Source organism: Tenrec ecaudatus, chromosome 12 (assembly GCF_050624435.1).
Source record: "Tenrec ecaudatus isolate mTenEca1 chromosome 12, mTenEca1.hap1, whole genome shotgun sequence".
Classification (NCBI taxonomy): domain Eukaryota; kingdom Metazoa; phylum Chordata; class Mammalia; order Afrosoricida; family Tenrecidae; genus Tenrec; species Tenrec ecaudatus.
In genome coordinates, this window is record NC_134541.1 from 137,907,534 (window position 1) to 137,924,685 (window position 17,152).

General features: G+C 59.8%; 1 protein-coding gene across 3 annotated transcripts in view; it reads right to left on the reverse strand.

The window, feature by feature from the left end:
* GRID2IP (Grid2 interacting protein) overlaps positions 1 to 17,152 on the reverse strand; it is a 34,336-nt gene that overhangs the window by 6,313 nt on the left and 10,871 nt on the right. The window contains exons 1-12 of one of the 3 annotated variants that reach the window (XM_075528579.1): positions 16,648 to 16,661; positions 9,276 to 9,524; positions 9,055 to 9,140; positions 6,773 to 6,842; positions 6,288 to 6,382; positions 5,835 to 6,018; positions 3,527 to 3,681; positions 3,202 to 3,336; positions 2,888 to 2,985; positions 2,630 to 2,747; positions 1,724 to 2,079; positions 732 to 1,148 (exon numbers count right to left, since the gene is read on the reverse strand). In XM_075528579.1, coding sequence (XP_075384694.1) covers positions 732 to 1,148; positions 1,724 to 2,079; positions 2,630 to 2,747; positions 2,888 to 2,985; positions 3,202 to 3,336; positions 3,527 to 3,681; positions 5,835 to 6,018; positions 6,288 to 6,382; positions 6,773 to 6,842; positions 9,055 to 9,140; positions 9,276 to 9,524; positions 16,648 to 16,661 — 1,977 coding nt within the window. Of the gene's footprint in view, positions 1 to 731; positions 1,149 to 1,723; positions 2,080 to 2,629; positions 2,748 to 2,887; positions 2,986 to 3,201; positions 3,337 to 3,526; positions 3,682 to 5,834; positions 6,019 to 6,287; positions 6,383 to 6,772; positions 6,843 to 9,054; positions 9,141 to 9,275; positions 9,525 to 12,385; positions 12,421 to 16,647; positions 16,662 to 17,152 lie in introns of those variants that run through there. The other 2 variants (XM_075528578.1, XM_075528577.1) reach the window with 2 other exon arrangements.

A 17,152-nucleotide genomic window follows, 5' to 3' on the forward strand; every position in this document is an offset into this window, starting at 1 on the left:
GAAGTTAGCAAGTGGGGCTGAAGCAGAGGACAATGTGGTTGTTAAGGGAATGGAACCAACCAAGAGGGCTTGAGGAAGTAAACAAAGGGTCTGGCCCTGGTTTGAGGTCTGTTTGCAGGAAATCAATTCACTAAGTGCTTCCCCGGGTAGAGTGAACTGGTGCTGGGGAAACAAGCCTGGCACTCCTGGGTGAACAAGCTTTCAGAGCAGTATGAGGGAGGAAGGGTTTCTGTGAAAGGTAGTGAGTTCCCTGTCACTGAAAGTAGTCAAGTATACGTTAGTTGTGTTGAAGGATGGAGGCTGGTGTGCAGGGGTTTGGACCAATAATTGCCTTTGAAGGAGCCTACATCAGTTGTGGTAGAAGACTGACCAGTGGAAGGGGCATGGCTCTCTACCCAGATCCCCTTCTTGTGGTCTTAAGGGCAGGCAGAAACTAGTGAGGCTTCTAGACTGATAAGCTTCCAGGGTGGGTGGGTGGCACTTCCAGATGTCCCCAGTATGACTTTGGCTCAGGACCACACACAGAACATGGCACATCATAGCCAAAGGCAGGTTGATTCACTGTGAAGGGCAAATACCAAACATGGACCACAGGAGCTCATGGGTGGGGGAAACCAGGTGTTGGAGGAGGCTCTGAGGATGGGTCTTGACCTCAACACTGCTGCCCCACATGGCTCCTGGGCCACCATGCCCTCACACCTGAGACACAAACCAGGGACACAGCTACCTACCTGACCCCAGATGGTGCCTTCTGAGTTCTCCACCTGCTCCCACCTCAGACGCTTGACACTCATGTGGCTGGTCTCGCTGCGGCGGTGGCCCAGGCCTCGGGACAGCATGGGGGGTGCACAGGGCACAGGAGGGGGCAGGGGTGGTGGGGGCGGTGGAGGGACTGGATGGCTGAGTTGGGTGAGGGGTTTGCTTGGCATCTGAGCAGGGCCCCGGGGACCATCAGGAGTGCGAGAGCTGGGCTTGGGGTCGTGGAAGGGCAGGGGGGGTGGCGGTGGGGGGCTTAGTGGGGGTGGGGGGATGTGGTCAGAGATGGAGGAGTAGGTCAGGGAGCTGCCTTCCTCGCTGCTGCTGACGCACTCGCTGGCGCTGCTCCGTTCATTGGTCAGGAAGCTGCCCTGGTCATCGTGGAAACTCATCTGGTGGCAGAGGGTTAGGCCAGGGTAAGGTCTCTGAGATGCAGACACATGTGTGTGTGAGTGAGTGTGTGTGTGTGTGTGTGTGTGTGTGTGTGTGTGTGTCATGGAGCATGGGGCAAGGGGCAAGGGAAGGGCAGGTAGGGTCGCCTGGGGCAGGGAGTGGGCAACCTGAGTCCGTGGATGTGACAGCCTGAAAGAATACAGGTTGGCTTGGGATCAAGACTTGAGTAGCCTTAGATGAATAAGGGGTGTGGGGTAGCCTTGGGTAGTGGTGGGACAGTCTGGGGAAGAAAGGGTGACAGAGCCCAAGGGTCCAGCTTGAGTGAGTGCAGGGCTGCCTGGGAGCAAGGGACACAGAGAGCGGGCACTTGAGGCAGGATGGATGGTGTAGTCTGGTTCAGTGAATGGAATAGCCCAGGCAGATGATGGGTGGCCTGCACAAGGGTTGGGCTACCTTAAAGGGAGTGGGGATGAGGTAGCCTGGGACAGAGTCAAGGCCAGGCTGGGGCTGGTGGACAGAAAGTGTGGTGCCTCTTGGAGGCTAGGGAGCTGCTGCCAACGGCCTGTGCACCCACCTCCTCGTAGTCGTTCTCCGGGCTCAGGAAGTCATCCAGGGTGCCGACCCGGGGACCCAGTTGCTCACTCAGCACATCCAGGAAGCGGTCGGTGTCTCGGCTCCGCACAGGCCGGGAGAGAGCGAAGAGCTTCCTGCGGCTGGGTGGGCGGGCAGGTTCTGGGCTGGGGGGGCTGTCGGGGCGGGCGGGCCCTGGACCTGGCTGTGGGGAGGGCGCCCTGCTGCTGTCCAGGCTGGCGTAGGGGTGGGACTCGGAGCTGCTTGGGGAGGCCAGGCCCCCCGAGCAGAGTGGGTAGTAGCAGGGAGAGGGCAGCAGCTGCTCGCTGGGCCAGGAGATGCCGGACAGGGTCCTGGGCCCTGGAGTGGGGGATGGACCGAACTGTGAGCACCTCTTCTGCGAGTACCTGGCTGCTGGGGATGGGGCTGGGCAGGTGGCACTTGGGTCTTGGTGCCCCTTCCCTCTCTGAGCACTCAGGAAGACATTAGGTCACCGTGCCTCCTCTACCCAGACGTGGCAGGGGACACTTCCTAGGTCCTGGCAAGCTCCTCTGGGAGGGGACACCTGGGGTGCCCTCCTATCCCAGAGCCCCGCACCACACCTACAGGGAAGAACTGCAGGGGCCCAGGGGCCTTCCCCATGCCCTGGGGCCCAAGTGCCACAAGGGACCTCCCACATCCCACGGGAAACTCCGTGGGCCCACCGGAGCCTCAGAGCCATCTTCCACCGTCTTCCCCACTGAGCTGGTCACACAGCAACATACGCTCCAAGGTTTCACCACAGCCATAGCCACTGGGAGGGCTCTGGCAGGACACCCCCTCCCAGCTCAGTTCTGTGGTCCAGAGGGGATGCTGCAGGGCACACTGGGCCTTGGATGCAGGTTAGCGTAGAGGGCAGTCAGGCACCTACCTGCAGTGCCTGCTGGGCTGGGCACTGGCGGGGAGGCCCGGGATCTGGACAGGGTCCCCCGCTTCCCTCTGAAGCTACTGTTCAGTCGGGATTCAAGTTCCGCATAGACGGCAGACATCTGTGAGAGGTGGGGTGAGTCCAGCTCACTCAGCCCCCACCACGTGGCCTCCAGGGCCAGGCCTGGGTATCTGCGGGGCTGGGCTCTGCCCCAGGTGTGCCCCTGCCCCAGCCCCCCATGACCCAACCAGGAAGTCTCACCATCTTGGGGTTGGGGGTCTCAGGGAGGGACGTGCCATCCCCCGCCTGGCGTTCGCCTGGGACCAGAGGAAGTGACATCTCAGGACACTCGCCAGGATCTGTTGGAATCAGGGGCCAAGTCAGCCACGAAGGGTCTGCTCCCTACTCCTGAAGGCATAATCTCAGGTGCCTCAAAGAGCCAGGGGCCCCTGTCCAGCCAGCCCACCCCTGCCCCCTGGGACCCGTCGCCTTACCATGCCCACTGTGCAGGTGAGAAAAGTAGGTCCCATGGGCAGAATCCCGCTCTGCCCTGCTGGCCTGCTCTCGGTTCTCACCACAGCCCAAGCTGGTGTCCAGGCCCGGAGCCCGGAGGCTGCGACGGCACATGGAGGCAGCCCTCAGGGAGCTGCGAGGCTGGGGCTCGGGGGTCGGCTCAGGGGTCGGCTCAGGGGTCAGCTCCGGTTCGGGCTCTGAGGGGGACGTGCAGGAAGGTGGGTCCTCCTGTCCTCTCAGCAGACAAACCCAAACTCAAAAACTCAGCACCGCTTAGTCGATTCCAACCCATCGGGACCCTTTAGGGCAGAGTGGGGCTGCCCTTGTAGCTTTCCAAGACTGTCAATCTTCGGGGTGTGGACCATCTCCTGCAGGGGCCCTGCTCACCTGTCATGGCTGTGTAGCCCAGGAAGCAGGCCATCTTCTCCTGACACAGCTCCTGCTCTTCGTAAGTCAGCAGCTGGTAGATGAACTGCCAGAGGACCTGCTTGACAGGGGTGTCCAGGACGGGATATACATCCACAATCAGGGTGTCGATGTTCCTGGGGGAGGGCGGCACCAGAGAGCGGGACTCATCACCCAGGCATCCTCCATGGAGGACAGGGTGGAGGTGGGCCCAGGAACATTTCCAGGTCATGGAATTTGGCCTCTACTCCCCACGCAGGATGGAGATGTGGGCAGGAGTGCAGGCTAGGGGACAGGCAACCAGCTAAATGCCCTCTCTCAGATTAATTAAATGCCCTGAGCCTCAGTTTCCCATCTGTAAAATGGGGGGTAAGAATGGCACCTGGGGCGCTGAGCCGTGCAGGTACAAACAGACCAGTGTGGCAGGCAAACAGACCCACTCCAGAAGGGATACCAGCTGGGTGTGCCCAGTGCCTCACTGAAAGGTCCAAAGTTTGAGGATACACAGAGTCGCCTCAGAGGTAAAGTCTGGAAAGTTACTTCGAAAAAACAACCTCTTAGAGGATGAGGGGAAGGTGGGGAGAGGGAGGGGGAACCGATCCCAAGGATCTACATAGAACAGAAAAGTGGGTGAAGGGAGACATCGGCCTGTGTAAGACAAGAAAAAAAAATAATGGATAAATTATCAAGTGTTCATGAAGGAGGGAGGGTGGGGAAGGGAAGGGGGGAAATGAGCTGATACCAAGGGCTCAAGTAGAAAGAAAATGTTTTGGGAATGATGACAACAAATGTACAAATGTGCTTGACACAATGGATGGATGGATGGATAGTGAAAAAGCTGTATGAACCCCCCAATAAAATTATTTTAAAAAAAGAAAAAACCGACTGGAGACCCTGCAGTGTGAAGGTGTATTCGTGCGGAGGTGTATTCATATGAAGGTGTATTGGCGTCGTGTTGAGTTTGAGTGAAGTCGATGGCAACTGGTGACTGCCCATCAAGGACAAGCAAGGTACAGGCTGTAGGCCCTTGTCTGGCCCACACCTGGTGGTGTTACGAATGGTGTATTGGGACACCGTCCTGCCTGCATGTTTGCTTATCTGAGGGAGTTGGGCTTGAAAAGTGTGTGGCAAGATTCTCTGCTTTCACTAGAGTCGTCCGTGGACTTTTGGAAGCGCCTCGGTTGTATCAGGGGTGTACTATCAGGGCTGAGTAACTTAAAGCTCGATTGTCATCAAGTGGATCTGATGTCTAGCAACCCTATAGAGCAGGGTAGAATTGACCCCCCCCCCATGGGTTTCTGAGACTCAGTCATCAGGAGAGTAGAAACCCTCATAATTCTCCCTCACAGAGGCTGGTAGGTTTGAACTGCTGATCTTGTGGTTAGCAACCCAACACATAACCAACTATGCCACCAGGGTTCTTTTGGGGATGGGTAGTTGTGACTTAGCCTAAGGCACTGACCATCTGGCGGTTGGATGAGTTCTGCAGCACCCTACCCATGGCCATCAAGCCCATTCCGAGCGACCCTATGAGTCGTGAGTTATACACGGGGCCGCTAGTTGCAAGGTCAACAGTTCGAAACCACCAGCTGCTTTGTGAGGAAGAAAGATGAGGTTTTCTGCTCTCAGAAAGATCTACAGCCTCCGAAGCCCACAGGGGCACTTCCATCTTGTCTTACAGGGTCACCATGAGTCAGAATGAACTCAGTGGAGCATAGCTGTCCGTGTGGGCTTCAAGAGCAGAAGCAGACTGGTTCAGCTTTCTCCCATGAAGCCGACTGTGGAGTTAACAGCCAAGTACTAAGCTACCGTCCACCAATGCTGTAGTCCGTGGGAGAGACAAGACAGGCCCTTACGGCACTCCACACAGCATGGAGAACTCCAGCTCAACAAATAGTAAACCTAGAGCGCACTGTGCCACCTGCCGACTGCCTTCCATAGTGGCCGACAGGACAGCAGGACAGTGTGGAGCTGCTCCTCCATGGCTTTTGAGGCTGTTGATTTTTGGGAGAAACAGGCAGCCGTATCTTTCTCCCAAGGAGTAACCAGTGGGTTCGAACTGCCAACCTTCAGGTTAGCTTCCCAATACTTAACTCACTACACCACCAGGCTGCCTGGTCACAAGGCACTCTATGGAAGAGCAGTGACTTAGTATCAGAGTTGAGGTTTATTCTCAGGCAGTCTTGGGTACCATTTGCCGCCTTCTTGGTCCCCTCACCCCCCAAGAGGTTCAGGCAGGGACCCTGGGATGACAAGTCTAGGTAGGTCCCCACCCCACAGGCCTGGCCACCTGTGCTGGAAGAAGCTCTCGAGGGCCCGGCAGACCCCGTAGCGCTCAGGGGGCGTAAGCAGGTGTTCAAGCTGCTGGCTGAAGGTCCTCCCCTGGACTCGGATGCTGGAAGGCAGGATGTCCGCCACCCACTGCAGGGACGTCAGAGCCGAGGACGGGCGGGGGGAGTCCAGCGAGTCTGAGTCTGTGGGATCCCAGGTGGGAGAGGCACCAGTGAGCAGGGTCCCCAGGCCAGTCAGGGTTCTGGGGTGTGCACTGGGGGTTACTCTACTGCTCAATATTGGGCACCAGGTGGGGGGAGAGCCCTGGGCAGGGACCTGGGGGCTGTCACAGGCATTAGGGAAGAATATCACCCTCTGAAGGCCTCAGGGTCCTGTACACGCACCCACCCCACCCCCAACTGCTCCACCTCTGCAGGGTCTCTGAAGGTCAGCAGGGGTGGGAACGACTCACCACTGGTGAATGGAGTGAGGCCCTCCTCAACCACCAGGGTGGGCATGGCGCCACTGCCCTGCAGCATGCACACCACCTTGTCGTGGGAGCAGTTCCTGTGGGACAGATGGTCAGAGTGGGGTCCTGTGGAGTGAGCCCCATCCATGACCATTACCCGGACCTCTCCTCAACAAGTCCCTGCCAGGGACCGAGGGGGGCTGTGTCTGTGCATCCCAGGCAATGCCTCCCCTCCAGGGCAAACAAAGACAGTCCCCTCAACTCTGTCCCCAGCGTGGATCAGGGCACATGGGCCTTGAAGGTGTTTTCTGGTGGGATAGATAAGCTGAGGTCCTGCTGAGAGTGGGCAACTCAGAACCTTCTTAGGAAGAGAGACAGCTTCTGGGGACCAAATGGTTCCAAGAGATTGGGACCATGGCCTGGTGCCCACGAGGCAAGGGCTGGGGGACAGCTTATCATCAAGCTTGATGTCCCCAATGGCCTCTGACCTCATGTCCAGTCCATTGAGGAAGAGGATCCGGTCCCCAGATTTGAGGGAAGCATTCTCGGCTGGGCTCCCTGCAGAGGAGAGAGGATGCAGAGGTCAGGCACACTCGCAGAGAGGCGCAGGGAATGGGCTCAAAGGAGAGTGAAGGTTGGATTGGCAGACCCTTCACTGGACCTCCGTCTCTGATGCCCGCTGTCCAAGGAGCCAAGAGGTGTAGTAGGTTACCTGTTGAGTGACTAACCACAGTCAGCAGTTTGAACTCACCAGCTGCTCCTCAGGAGAAGACCAGGCTTTCTAGTCCCATAAAGAATATTCCATGGAAGCCACAGGAGCAGTTCGACTCTGTCCTGTATGAGTCTGAATTGACTCCATGGCAGTGAGTTTAGGGGCTGGGTTCTAAGGAGGAAGAGACCCCTGGGCAGGGCTGGGCATGGCAGCCTGGATTCCTCTGGTCCCATTGTAGAAGGGCAACGTCAAGGAGAGGCTGAGGGCAGCAGTCACGCCCCAGTCCACCTGCAGGAGAGCTAGAGCCCGGCACTATCCTGGCCAAGCCACGCCAGGTCCTCTGAGTTCTCACCAAGCCAACAACCTCATCGCCCTTGTGTTTGATGGTGAAAACTGGGTCTCTGAGGGACTCCAAGTCCTCTCGCTCTAACACACACACACACACACACACACACACACACACCCCACCCCATCACCCCCTCCCCGACCCTGCCCACCCAGTTCCTTCTCTTTCCACCCAGAAGGCTCTCAGATTCACAAGGATTCTTTTCCACTTGCTCACAGCTGGCCACAGAAACACCCATGGCTCAGAGCAGCTGCTTAGCGATGCCTCCTTTGAATGGCTCCTGGGACAAACGCCCTACCTGAGCTTCACCTGCAGGGTGGAGGGAGCAGCACCCCTGGCTTTTGACATGACCTCACCATGTGTCTCCAGCTACACTTGAAGGGGGAGACAGAGAGATGGCGCGGCTGGACAAACCGCCTTCTGAGAGCAGAGGTGAATCTTTTCTAGAGTAAGGTCCAGAGGGAAGAAAGACGCTGGGCCTGCTCCCCTCAGCATCAGGCCCCCCTCAATAAGAACAGCAAAGGGACCCTCATGGCCCTCAAGTAGCTCCAACTCATGAAGACCTGGGTGAGAGAGCAGGGCTTCTCTCCGTAGGGCTCCCACGCCTTTGAAGCGGACTGCCACCTTTCTCACCCAGCTGCTGGCGGGTCCCCATAACAGCCACGCAGGTAACTATGGGGCCACCGGGGCTCCTTGTCAAACACGTAAAACCCCAAACCCATGGCCAGCAAGTCCATTCTGACTGCCCCCCAGGCTGTCAGGGGGGCAGGCTGCTCTATCTTTTGTGGAGTGGCATGTGGCTGACCTTTCCATTAGCAGTGGAGTGCTTTAACCACTGGGCCACCAGGGTCTTTGTCAACCAATTCCAAACCAAACTCCCTGCCATGGAGTCAGTGCTGATTCACAGTGAACCGATGGGATGGAGTAGAATTTGGGTTTCGGAGATTGGAACGATGGGCAGAGAGCCTCATCGACCTCCTTTGGAGCAACTAGTGGGTTCAAACCACTGACCTTGCGGTTAACTAGCAGCCCCACCAGGGCTCCTGGTCAATCGCGTGGTGATGCACACATGGAGGTGAAGTGGGCCGTGCCAGCCCTCAGGCCTAGGTTAGGGAACTCTAACAGCTGGAAGGAGGAGGCCCAGGACTTCAGGTGCCCTCCTGGGGCTCAGAGACTCCCACCTGCCACGCCCACACAGTGCGGGCTTAGATGTCCTGATGTCCTGTGTAGAAGGGGCCGCACCACCAGGAGCTCTGATGGGGTCAGAGCTTCAGCAGCACCAGCCCTGGAAGCTAGGAGAGGGCAGGGGCGGGGTCCTGTCTGATGGTGTCACCAGAAGGGACCTGCCTTAGACCCGCTGCCTCATCAGGAAATGAGCCCCAGGCCCACCACTGGAGATAGGGAGGAGGGGATCCCACGAGTAGGAGGAGAAGCCTCTGCCTGTGTGCAGATATCAGATTCCTGGAGCAGGAAGGGGCGGGGCTAAGGGCTTGGGAGTGGGGGGTTTGGGGTGGGTTCTGCCCCTGAGGCTGGCCTGCCTTGGGGCACTGGCTGGATGACTTGGTAGACAGCTTGGCACTGGTGGTTCGGGCCGTTGGAGGGGGATGTCCCTTAAGTGGGGTAGGCTGAAAGTCCGCTTGTTCCCCAGGGACACATACAGAACCTGTGGCACCTGGGGGTGGGGCCTCTTAGGACACCCTCCCAGCCCTCACCAGGCAGGACAGACTCAATCCAGACTGGGCCGTGGCCGCGCAGCGTGAAGCCAAAGCTCTTGTTGCCCTTGTAGACGCGGACCGTCCTGAGGAGACAGAAGGGAAGTGGGCAGGTGCCCATCCCCGGGGGTAGGGGGGAGGGAGAAGTCTCATGGAACGCCCCACCCCCAGGGAGGCACATGCCCAGGCGCACCCCCTCCTCGTGTCTGCGTCCCCAGTACCTGCGCGTGCCCCCCTGGCCGGCGCGGCCGCCCAGCAGGGAGGCGGCCTTGCGTGGGGGCGGCTCGTCGGGGCGGCGCGGCGGGGCGCTGGCGCGCGTGGACACCAGCAGCCGCTCCGGCCGCTCCTCGCTGCGGCTTCTGCGCAACCGCTGCGCGCCCTGCGCCCTGCGCGCCCGGCATAGCTTCCCCAGCAGGCCCTGGGACACCACCTCGTCGAAGCGCGCTCTGTGCTTCTTGGGGATGAAGATTCTGCGACAGAGATGGCAGCGCAGCGTCGGCGCGCCTCCTCCGTCCCTTCTTGCTGGCCCGCCCCAAAGGACAGTCTGGGCAGGTACCACTCCGAGTCAGCTGCTCCATAGTCCCCACTCCCCACCCCCCTTGGCTTCTGAGAAGTCACATTCAAAGAGTCTCCCACTCGGCCAAGTTCCTACTTCACAGGTCCTGGTGGGGGGGGGTCCCCTCAGGTCAATCCAAGGACCTGTCCCCCTCCTGCTTCTGAGTCTTCTGAAGCACCTGGGGTCTGCTGCCCCTCCTGCAAGCCAGACCCTTGGATCCCACTGGCGACCACCCCTCCCCCACTTTTGCCAAGGGTCTGCATGGGCTGCCACAGTTCCCAGTTAGGCGTCTCTGGTCCTCACCACACCCAGGGTCCTGCTTGCTCCTGAGTAGCCCTCTTGACTGCTACCCACTCAGAATTTCCCAGAATCTACAAGGCTGCCATGCTCTGTCGCTAAACCTTTACTGGGGCTGCTGCTCTCTGTCCCCTTAGCTCCACCTGGCCCCTCCTCCACACAGGTCATCACACACACCTGCAATCTAGTTCTCCATTTGGAGCACCCTGCCCTCTGGGGATGGGCTGTAACAGCCAGGACACTGAGGGTTCAGAACTGGAGGGACTGCAGTCACGCGTGCCAAGGACCAGCCTGGGTGTGGTGACAGGCAGGAGGTGGTCCTTTGCCCTCTAGGCCTGGCCCTCACCCCACAGGGGGACACTTTCTCAGTGCCCGTGGGTCCCCTGGGTGAGACGGGCAGGTGGGCCAGGGCTGGTTCTGTTGGGTCTGCTGTGATCTGGCCAGTCAGGACTTGGCCCATGGGTTGTTGCTCGGTCAGACTGGCAGCCACCCAGTGCGCCGCAGAAGGAAACCCTGCCGGGTTCTGCGCCATCCTTGCCATCATGACAACGCGTGAGCCAGTGGTTGCAGACACTGGGTCAAGCCGTCTCCTGGAGGCCCTCCCCTTTTTCTCTGGTCCTCTTTCTGGACAGTGACTCGATGGCAGTGAGTTTGCTTTTGGGGTTCTACTTTATCTCACATGCCCAATGAACGTGAGATGAAATACTTGCACGTGGGAGGGGCTCAGTGACCCAAAGTCACACTAAGCCTGCCTCTAAGGAATGGTGGCGGCAGCATGCCAGTGGACCCCCAGTGCTGGCAAAGGACTCTGACCCGCGGAGGGGGCCTGATTTCCAGCATGCCACAGTTTGGTTCTGGGTACAGCTGGGAAGGGAGCCCCCAGCTTCTGGATCTTGGTGCTGTGACCGGGTGAGCCCTGAAGGGGCTCCTGCTGCGGAGGCTGTCCTGGCTGCGTCCATGGGTCCCTGACCTGTCCTCGGTCCCCTGAGCCTGCATCACGGGTATGGTGGGGAGGAAGCGGGGGAGGGACAGTGGCCTGGCTATTAGCCCACTGCTGTTGCGTTGAGCCTGACCCACAGCAACCCTCCAGGACAGAAGAAGTGCATCTTCTCATAAGGTTTCCAAGGCTCTCATGTCACAGAGGCAGGCTGCCGCATCGCCCTCCTGAAGGGTTCAGACTTCAGACTTTTTAGTTTGCAGCCAAGCAAACTAAACCTCTGGACTCCTCCCATCGCCTCACACTGACTCCCTGCCATCGACACATAGGGACCCCATAGCACAGGGTAGAACTGCCCCTGAGGGTTTCTGAGACTATAATGCTGAACATGAGTGGAAAGCCCCATTTTTCTCCCTGGGGCTGGCTGCCGGTTTTGAACTGCTGACCTTGCAGTTAGCAGCTCAACAGTCCTAACCACAACACCACCAGAGTGGAAGAACCCAGTCACCACTGAGTGGACCTGGAAGGTAAAGGAGGCTGGGCATGTAGAATGGACTGCCTATGGGAAGGGATGAGGTGTGGCCCCAGGCCCTCAGTGAGGTATGCTCCAGGTTCAGGGGTCCTGGCCTGGCATGCCCTACCTTGCCCACCAGCAGTGACCAGCGGCATCCTGAGGTCAGCCTTATTCCCCAGATGGCTGAGCCGAAGCTGGGCTCCACCTGCTTGGCCTGTATGGCCTCCCCACCTCACACCCCCTAGCAAAGGAGCTTGGCTGGCTAGACTGCCACTTCTCCACCCCTGGGCCCCCAAACCCCGCTAGAGTTCAGTCAGGTGGCCAGGGCTCAGACTCAGAGCAAAGCACTCGAATGCTGGGTACAGGCTGGCCACTGTCTGACCCAGGACTGCAGTGTCCCTGCTGGGCACACATGACTCAGACTGCACAGCTTTTCCTAAGGAGGGACACACAGGGTCACTGTCCCCTCTCTGAGTTCCCAGTAATTGCACCCCCGGGCTCCTCTAAGGGTCCTCTATCTGTAGTCACTCCCTGACCCCCCAGCCATCTCCACCTTATCCCCATCCCCAGCCAGCCCTGGAGGGACCAGCTCCTGGAGGTGGGGGCATGCCCAGCCCTGGGTGCTGGCAGCTCAGAAGTTGCTGTTGGGTGTGGAGTTGGTTCTGACTCAGAGGAACCCAAAGTACAGAAGGAGGTACTGGGAGAATGGGGGGGGGGGAGTCGGATTCTCAGCAGAGCCCCCAACCCATCCTCAGCCCTGTCCTTTCTGCCCCTCGACCCCGCAGGTCACAGGGGGGAGGACAGAGGTAGATTTCCACTGCCCGCCCTTCATTCACCTCGCATCTCGCCCCTGAAGGCCCTCGCATCTCGCCCCGGGAGGGCGGGAGGGCGGGTGGGCGGCCTTCTTTCCTCCCCATGTGGCCCGCGGCAGGCGACCGCCTAGTACCAGTCCCGGACTGAAGCCCCGCCATGACCTGTCCCCTCCCCGGCCGGGGCGCGCGCGTTCCCGGGGCGCGGACGCAGCTACCGAAAGTGCCTGGAGAAGCCCTGGTCCTTCCCCATCTGGAGGCCGGACGGCGGCGCGGCAGGTGCCCAAGGGCCGGGATGGCCAAACGGCGAGCGGAGCGAGGGCGCCGCGACTCCACACGTCTCTGCCGGGCCACCCCGCGTTGGCCCCTCCCGAGCCGCCACCCTGCCCGCCCCTCGCGGGTGGCCCCGCCCCGGCGGCGGTGGGGGGACCTGGGGGCTCTTCACTTTGCGCCCCTGATCCGCCTTGGTTATTCCGCGCCCAGGTCCAGGGAGGGTTTCCTTCCTTCGGGTGGGGAGTTGGGGGTGGCCTCTGCTGGGGAAGAGGAGGTGGGGCACACAGGACAAGGGGACAGTCTGGCGGGAGGCTGCCCCTGACAGCACTGGGGAAGACTCCCAGGTGAGGGGGTTGGGGTTGGAGGCTGTGTGTGTGTGTGTGTGTGTGTGTGTGTGTGTGTGTGTGTGTGTGTAGTGGGGTGGAGACTCCCAGGTGAGGGGGTTGGGGTTGGGGGCTGTTTGTGTGTGTGTATGGAGTGGGGAGGAGACTCCCAGGGGAGGAGGGTAAGGATTGGGGTGATATGCGAGGTGGCTGCAGCTCACACCACAATGGAGCATAGCCGAAGTCCTAGCTGCACCCTCACTTCTCACTGCCTATGCCTCCCCTGACCCCAGGTGGAAGGCCTGGAGAATCTGCAGCAAGTCCAAGGCATCCTGGTGGGGGGTGCTCCTGTGGGGGCACCACAGCAGGGCCATGGGGACCAGGCTCCATCTGTAGGTGTCTTACCAGGAAACAGGCTGCACCCAAACAGGCAGGCAGTCCCAGGTCCTCACCTTGGCCTCTGGCCATTCTCAGGAACCCTGAAACCCCTTAGCCCCCAAATCCTGGCCCCAGTGCTGGCACCAGCAGGAGGCCAGAGGCCACATCTTAGCCTCCCTCCCTGGACCCAGCTGGTCAGTCCCCAGCACCCAGCCCTGCCAGAGAGAGACTTGTCTGAACCTGCACAGCGAGTGTGCTTCCTGGCACCGGCCTGGCCATCTCGGTGCAACAGAGCCCTCTCTGCCATTGGTGCCAGCTGCAGTGGCCCAGCTTCCAGAGCCAGACCAGCTCAAGGGCTGGGGAAACTGTCCATGTGCCAAGGCAGAAGTGCCAGGAAGGCAGCAGGGACCAGCCAGTCAGCAGTACATACACTGCTGCAGGGACAGTCCCCTGGGTACAGGTTAGGCACTGGTGGGGACTAGCCTCGGATGCATCCAGCCAGGTGGCCTGCCTGGGACAGCCTGGAGTGGACCCAGGTCTGGACAGCAGTTGGCTTTCTCTGAGGTGGCTGCTCCAGAGAGAGGTCACTGTGGAGGGCAGGTCACACTGGGGGCCAGTGGCTCTCAAGTGGGTGATTTTGTCACCATCTGGAGACAAGAGGCGGTCACAAATCTGGGGAGGTGGGTGCTGTTGTCAAGTGGTGGGAGAGTCCTGGGATGTTGCTGAAGAACCAGCAGTGAAAGGACTGCTCAGGCCCAGATATCAGTACTGGAAAGCAGGGAGGGAGGCGAGAAGCCTGGTGGTGCCTTGGCTTTAGCGCTCAGCTGCTAACCTAAAGGTCAACAGTTCAAGCCCACAAGCCACTACTGGGGGGAGATGTGGCAGTCGGCTTCCGTAAATATTTCAGCCTCTAGGACTCTCTCTGTTCTGTTGGGCCTCTATGAGGCAGGGCTGACTCTCTTGGGTTGGGAATCCCAGCTCTCAGGGTTCTAAGTGAATCAACACTCCCGGAGCCGAGTCAGCCTGCCTGGTCAGATGACTCAGCACTCAGTTAAAAGGGTGGCAGGGAGACCTGCCGAGAGGCCCCCCCCCCCCCCATGGAGACCTGGCCTGAAAACCTGACAACCTGCTGAGCCATCACATCCTGAAATGCCCACGGAGGGAGCCTTCTCTGCACCTCGAGAGTCACTGTGACGTCACCAAACCGAACAGACCAAACTCTGCCACTGAGTTCCTGCTGACCTACAGCGACACTACAGGGCAGGGTAGAACTACCCCTGTAGGCTTCTGTTTACAGTAGACAGCTTCATCGTTCTCCTGCGGAGTGCCTGCTGGATTTGAACTGCCAACTTCACGGTTAGCAGCCCAAACGCGTCATTCACCACACTCTCAGGGCTCCTTTCATGACCTGACAGCACCTAGCAAGGATGCTGTGTGCCTGGTACTTCTCCCTGGGTGGTCCCCTCCCCAAGCCCTGTGATGAATGCATAAGGGGGAGAGGGTGCCCAGGGTCCCTCTGAACCCACCTGCAGATTCTCAGAGAATCTCTGTGCTCCTTGAGACTCAACGGTATATTTTCCTACTGAGGGGTTGCGGGGTTGGGGGCGACCAGCAGGTTCATTTCAGACTGACCGGAGACCAGCCCACCAGCTCCAGATCATGACACCAGTGAGCAGTCCATCGGCCCCCAAGTCCTAGCTCCTTCCAGCACCCGGTGGCTTTCAGCGCCACCCCTCCTGCCCATCCCCCTTTGCCTACTGTCTGAAAGGTGCATGGGTGCATGGACCAGAGGTGACACCACTCCTGGCCACCCCCCACTTTCCAAATGGCCTGGGCCTGTCGTGTCCTAATTAGAAGCCATCTCATCACTTCATCAAGCTGGCATCCCTTTGGGGACAGGCCCAAATTAAACACCAAGCTGCGGGACTCACTGCTATTTGAAGGAAGTGCCCTCCTCCCGTGTCTCCTTGGAAGCCACTGACAGCCATGATGGCATCCAATTCCCCCGGACCCTAATCTAGGGGCTGCGGTGGGTGAAGCATTGGCTGCAGTGTGAGCCCCAGATGCGGCAGTCTGCTTTAACCCAATCTCACCACCATTGCAGCGTCATCCCAGAGGACGTCCTGCACCACAGAGGCCACCGCCCTCATCGCATGGTGGAGCACTTGCCCCCAATGTGACTATTGAGGCTGAGAAGTGGGATTTGCGGTTTATGGAATATCCCCTTGTTTCCATTGCATTGTAAAGAGCTCCGGTGGCCCGTGGGCCCCGTAGTGCAGCTTCCTGCCTTCTGTGACTTTGGCCTCTAGATGCAATTCTAACATCTGAATGCTTCTCTGTAACCTCTGTTAAACCTTGCCTCTCTGAGACTGAGGAGCCGGGGTGGGGGTGGAGGGGGCTCCGTGGTGAACTGCTGGGTTGAGATCCAAAAGGGTTGGTGGTTCCAACCCACCAGCCACTCTGATCAAGAAAGATGAGGCTGCCTGTCCTGTGGGGTCACTGTGAGTGAGGATTGAATTGGTGGCAATGAGCTGGTTTGGCTCCCTGAGATGTGTGTGTGTGTGTGTGTGTGTGTACTGGAGGTCTCAGATATCTGATGTGGCTTGAAGTGGCATAGGGACCTACAGGTTTATGTGCACATGGGTGCCTCTGTGAAGAGATGTCCAGTCAGAGGGACCCCCCCCCAAGCTAGGGACAGTCCTTTCACCTCCATAAGCTGGCTGTGCCAGCAACTCTGAGCCCCGGCTTCCAAGCCCACCTGACTGCCTGCCTGGGGCTACTCTGGCTGCCCCACAGCTGGCATTCAGCCCCCTTACCCACGAGTCACAGCTGGCTGCTTGTCCGCAGCTCCCCAATGCCCAGCACTTGGTGCAGAGGGCTTGCCAGCTTGGGGTGGGGGCAGGGGCAGCAGGCAGAGTGACTGAAGCCTGCTGCCAGTGTAACCCTCCCCCTGCCTGGCCCAGCTGGGCACCACCCCCTCCTCAGGCAGCCTCCCCAATTTTCCTGTCTCATTTGATGAGCTGACAACACAGGCTGCTGCCATCCTCCTGTGAGTCCCGGCACCCCCAGGTGTTCAGGGTTTCCGATTCCAGGCTGGAAATGGGGCTCGCCCACCCCATCTCCGCACCCCCACCCACCGCCATCCTGATCCAAACTCGGGCTGCCGGCCACTTGGGGATGCACTGGGACTGGGAGAAGGAGACAGGCTATCTCTGGGGGCCACAGAGAGGCTGCGAGAACCGCCTCAGGGACCAGCGAGCAGCTCTGGGGACTCGCGGTCGAGGAGCAGTCCCCCCCCATCCGGGGGGGGGAGTCCTTCCAGGAAGAGTCCGTGCCCAGCCCGGTGCAGGAGTATGGTGGGGGGGTTGTCCATCGTCACCGCTGCCCTGGGAGTCCTCGGCACGGAGGAGTGTGCGCATCCCTGCCCTCGCCTCCACGGCTGAGCTAGAAAGAACTTTTCTTCCTCCGAGGAGTCTCCCCAGCCACGGGAAGGCCCCCTTACTCACCCCAGGCAGCTCATGGTGGCTTTTGCCGGGCCTCGTCTGTCCGCCGCCGCCGGGCTGCAGAGCCAGCCTCAGCTCCAGGGCTGAGGTGGGAGGGGGAGGGCGGAGAGGGTGGCCGGTGCCAGTTCCGACATTGGCCAGGCCCAGAGGGAGGGGCAGGCAGCGGGGTGAATGGCAGCGAGGGGAGGGGGCGGGCCGAGTCAGGAGGGAAAAGGGGGAGAAGTCCCCCCCTGCAGGCTGCAGGCTCAGGGGTGGGAGGGGAGGCAATGGTTGGGGGGTGGGGAGGGAGCACATCCTGGACCACTCCGTGAACGCCACGAGGGGATTTCTTTGTACATGGAGACTCAACGCAGAGGGCTCCAACTTAGGGCCACCAACACAGCAGCGAAGCCTCAGGGTGCCGGTGGCGGCCATCGTTGGCCAAGTCTACACAGCCAGATACAGGCTGGCCCAACCGAGTATGCTCCCTCCGCATGGACAACTCATCCATGGTGGAAGACCTCCTGCC